Source organism: Nicotiana tabacum, chromosome 21, assembly GCF_000715075.1.
Source record: "Nicotiana tabacum cultivar K326 chromosome 21, ASM71507v2, whole genome shotgun sequence".
NCBI lineage: Eukaryota > Viridiplantae > Streptophyta > Magnoliopsida > Solanales > Solanaceae > Nicotiana > Nicotiana tabacum.
In genome coordinates, this window is record NC_134100.1 from 75,356,095 (window position 1) to 75,361,184 (window position 5,090).

Sequence of the window (5,090 nt, forward strand, 5' to 3'; positions counted from 1 at the left end):
ATATATATATATTCTTAACGGGTTAACGGATTATCCGTTAAGAAAATTGAATAATCCGCCCCCAAACCGATAAGCCGTTAATAAAAAAAATTCAATCAATTCCCCGTCCGTTAAACCGTTAACCCGATACCAATAAGCCATTAAGCTTCGATTTCGATTTCATCCGGTTTTGAACACCCCCAGGTACAACCACTTGTCCACCGTAAAAGCAAATACATAATGATGTGTGAATGTGATGAATGAGAAGTGCAGCTGGGGTCCACTGTTCAGGGTTAAAATGTCTGTACAGCGAAAGATAATCAAAGCTGCTACAGTAACATTTTATGTGGACCAATTAAAATAACGAATTCAATTTAGATTACAAAAACTACGCTAGTCAACAAGCAAACGAACATGTTGACGGATAGCTCTCCGCTAACTCTCACTTATTAGATAGTACCCGTCCGATCGAATTGATTTTTTCTATATTTTTATGCAAAAATTCATCTTTAATATTAATTATCAATAAGATTGATTATATTAACTTTTATTATCTTTTTACATAAATATTCCTGACACATAATCCAAGAGCAAGGTAGAAAAAAAAAAATTAATTCATTTTCGAAATCTTAAAACAACCCTTATTTTGAAACACGGACAAAAAAGTCACTCGTTGTGTACGGAGAGTAATAATTATAATGCAAGAAAAGGTTGTACGTTGATCAAGAAAGGCCAACTACATTTATTTTAAATGTAAAAAAGACGCGTGCTTGCATAAAATTCTCATCTGTTAAATTGGATTATTCCTGTTTCTTCTCTTCAAATCACGGCTTCTCAAAACCATGTCTGCACTTATTCAACCAGAGTGGATTAAGTTTTTGAATGAGTGGCAGCTCCGGATACTGGTTCTGATTAGCCTCCTGCTACAGATTTTCCTTATCGTTACAGGGAATCGCAGGAAATACATATCCAAGAATTGGCTCAGATTCATGCTCTGGCTATTCTACTTGTCAGCAGATTGGGTTGCAACTGTTGCTCTTGGTATTCTATCCCATGGTCAAAGTGACGATGAAAAATGCAAGCGCAGCAGTAAGCCTGCTCTAGATCCAAATTACGTATTAAGGGCATTCTGGGCGCCATTCCTTCTTGTTCACCTAGGCGGTCCCGACGCCATAACGGCGTATGCATTGGCAGATAATGATTTGTGGTTGAGGCACTTGCTAGGCTTATTTGTCCAAGTTGGAATTGCTGGTTACGTCTTTTTTAGGTCCTGGGAGGGCAGTCCAGTTAATTATCTTGGCGCTGTAATTTTCGCTGCGGGGTTAATCAAGTATGGTGAGAGGACTTGGGCTCTTTCTAGCGCAAGCAGAGATGGTTTCCGAAAATCCATGGTATCTGATCCGGATCCGGGTCCTAATTATGCAAAGTTCATGGATGATTACATATCAAAGAAGGCTGAGGGATACAGAGTCTCGTTAGGGAAAGCCATTGATGAATATCAAGTTGTGTACTATCCTATAATTCCTGAAAGCAACCTCGACGCTGCAGCCACTTTGCGGGATGCTTTTTACTTCTTTGGAACTTTTAAGAAGCTTTTCGCAGACCTCATTCTTAGCTTCCAGGATAGGAAAAGCAGCCGTTCCTTTTTCCAGAAACAAGTTTGGGACAGGGCTTATAGGTTGGTTGAGGTTGAACTTGGACTAATATATGACATCTTCTATACCAAGACATTTCAACTCCTTTCACCCCTTGGCATAGTTTTGCGTCTTGTTGGTGTGTCTCTCATACTTGTGGTGTTCATCTTTTTTCCATTCATCAGTAAAGACCATTACTCAACGACTGATGTGGTGATCACTTATATCTTACTTGTTGGGGCCATCATCCTAGAGATGTATGCTATCCTGATTTTACTCTCATCAGACGGCTTGATGATTTGGTTAAGTGGAAATGGGACAATGCTTTCATTCGTTGGAATTAAGGATTGTGTCGCATTTGCCACTTGTAAAGCTGTGTCATTCTTTCGGTTCCTAGGTGCATTACCTGCAATACGAAGATGGTCTGGAACCATGGGACAGTACAATTTGTTGACTGTGTGCCTCAAAGATAAGCTAACGACCTTTGAAAAGGTCCAGCAGTTCTTTAGAATTTATGAACTTCTGGAGAGGACTCGACATCGGTACAGAGTAGATATCCCAAAGGGGTTAAAGCAATTGGTGTTTAATCAGCTCAAAGCAAGAATTAGTTCAGATGTGGAGGCCAATGTACAAATCTGTACTTTGAGGTGTGATCAAACTGTGCTTAAGGATACAAAATGCTTTGAGAACACAAATGGGGTAGATTTTGCTCAAAGCATTCTTACATGGCACATTGCTACTGATCTCTGCTATGTGAAGGACCATCCAAATCCAAATGAGATGTCTATGCTTGAGGCAACGGAGTGGCTCCGTAACTACATCATCACCGATCAAACCAGCTCAGTAGAAAATCTGAGATTTAAACGTGAAATCAGCAGGTTACTGTCCGATTACATGTTATATCTACTTATCATGTGCCCCTTCATGCTTCCCAGTGGACTTGGGACAATCCGATTTCAAGACACTCGGGCTGAAGCCATGGAGTTTTTCAAAGACCGAAAATGCTTTTTGGGCACTAAGGAACTAGCTTGTGACAAGTTACTACAAATCAACACTGAGATTGCGCCCTCAGAAGTGAAAGGGGATAGAAGTAAGTCAGTATTGTTCGATGCTTGTAGGCTTGCTAAATCCTTGCAATCTGAAGAAGATGAAAATCCAGGCGCCGAGAATGGAGAGAAATGGGAGAAAATCTTTCATGTTTGGGTGGACTTGTTATCTTTTTCTGCAGCTAATTGCGATTGGAAAGACCATGCTGAGCAGCTCAGGCGAGGGGGTGAGTTTCTCACTCATGTCTGGCTCCTTATGGCTCATTTTGGTTTGACCGATCATTTCCAGATTTCGCAAGGCTATGTCAGAGCCAAATTATCATTGAAGTGAAAGATGACAAGGCTTTTAAAATCTTTTGGTTTCTTCGTTTTGGCTAGATTTCTTGAAATGAATGTTGAGTGCTTAAATTTGATTGCTGAATTCTGAAGTGGAAGAATGAAGAAATCTGGTTATATGAAAGAGTGATGTTCTGAGGATTCATTAGTGTTAGTAGGCCGTGTAGGGCATTTAAATTAGGGAAAAGGTCCAAATTTGGCTATCTATTATCCGAAAATGATCAACTTTATCCTTCGTTATACTATCCGCACAAAAATACCCCTATCGTGTGAGATGGACACATATGGTATGCCAAGTCACCGCTCCAACCCATTTTACCCCGTCCTCTCCGCTTTTCCACCGCTGGAACCTTAAGATATACATCTAATATTTCGCGGCTCAGTACCATCTTTGGCATATGGATCCACTGCTGAAATTCTTCACCCTTCAACTTCTTTTTAAGTGAAATTAATTTTGTTTTCAAGAATACCAAATTCGAAATTAATTGCACAGTTCATATGCTTTATAGGATAGAAAAGTTCATGTTGGTTCGCACTAAAAAAAATTGGTTAGTACTAGATCGTTTTAATTAATTGGCTAAAGTTGAAATAATAGACTCATGAAGGTGAACCCAAAAAGTATTCTTCAAAAGTAGAAAAAAAATGATCAAGTTCCTCATGGTCATGAAAGAGGAAAAGAGATGGAATTAAAAAGGATACAGAGAACGAAATTACATCATACAGCGAAACCTAACGGTACATAGTCTTGAAATAGCATTGAAGGAGACCTAAGAGGACTCTTAGCTTCAAGAAACTTTAAGACATGCTCTTGTATAGGGATGATGTTCACATCAAAAAATTAGGCTAAAAGCAAACAATACCTTCTCCGTTCAATTTACTCTTTGAAACCGTTGCTATGGATGAATGAAGTTGGAGAGTGACGGGTGAAAATGATGGTGGTCATGGGTTATTGATGGTAGTAGTTGTTGTGGAGGGGAGCAGCTTCTAGTGATGAAAGAAAAGTGAGGAGGAAGGAGTAAAATGGGATGAGCATGGTGACGTGACATGCCACCTCGTGTTCATTTTACCAAAATTTCAGCGCCACATGGTGTTTAGTGTCCAACTTGGACTACCCTAATGGATGAAGGGTATATTTAAACCATTGAGGTATCGACAGGGATTTTGTTTAGCAAATAATATCACGGAGGGTAAAGTCAATCCTTTTTGCATAGTAGAGGGACAAATTGACCCTTTTCCCTTTAAATTATACCTAATTTAAACTAATAAATAATTACATTTTAAATTTAAAATATATTAGTCCACATAAAATAGGTTAGCGTTGTACTACTTTTTTGAGTTTTCCAAAATATCCTTAACTCTTATTGCTAAAACATCAAATGTGGGGACATTTTTGTCATTCCATCAAAAATTATACTTTCTCCGTTTCAATTTATGTCTTACTTTTCTTTTTAGTCTGTTTTAGGGGGTGTTGTGGTTTGATTTGGGTCAGTTTTCACCTATGAAGAAATAAAACCAATTATGTTAGTTTATCGAATCTTGAAACCAAATCAAACCAATTAAGTTCGTTTTTATTTGTTCGTTTTCGATTTTTCCAGTATTTTATCGGGTTTTTTATTTAACTACAGATATACATTGCAAAGCTAATATTTTGACGATTAATACGAGGCCAATATGTTACTTTTAATATCATCATTTACCTATATGCTTTACTCGTAGATGTTAAAGATTCGTGCTATTTTTGCGCTTAATTGAGTTATTTTTGTGTGTAGGCTCATTTGGAAAAGCTGAGAAAAGAAAATTGAACAAAAAGGCATCAAAGATAACAAAGTAGAGCATGAGAGGAACCACGATGCAAGGCCATGAAAGCACCACGCCCCAGAAGGCGCTAGGCGGGCTCTAGTTGGCACCTCAGAGGGTGCATCGCGAGACCTATAGCGCCAAACTTGGCGCACCCCACGGCGCAAGGCGAGCTCCAGGGTGAGGAAAGATGAACGTGACGCACCAAGGCCAGGGTCCGAGTGGTTCTGGCTCCTAATCAGCTTAGACTTAGTTACTTCGGCCCTAATTGTGACCTAGCATATAAATAACTCCGAAT

General features: G+C 39.1%; 1 protein-coding gene across 1 annotated transcript; it reads left to right on the forward strand.

The window, feature by feature from the left end:
- The first annotated feature begins 757 nt into the window (after positions 1–757).
- Positions 758–3,119, forward strand: LOC107799783 (uncharacterized). The gene has a single exon (XM_016622933.2). It carries the CDS (start codon positions 822–824, stop codon positions 2,988–2,990), a length of 2,169 nt encoding a protein of 722 aa, XP_016478419.1. The 5' UTR covers positions 758–821; the 3' UTR covers positions 2,991–3,119.
- Positions 3,120–5,090: the final 1,971 nt, after the last annotated feature.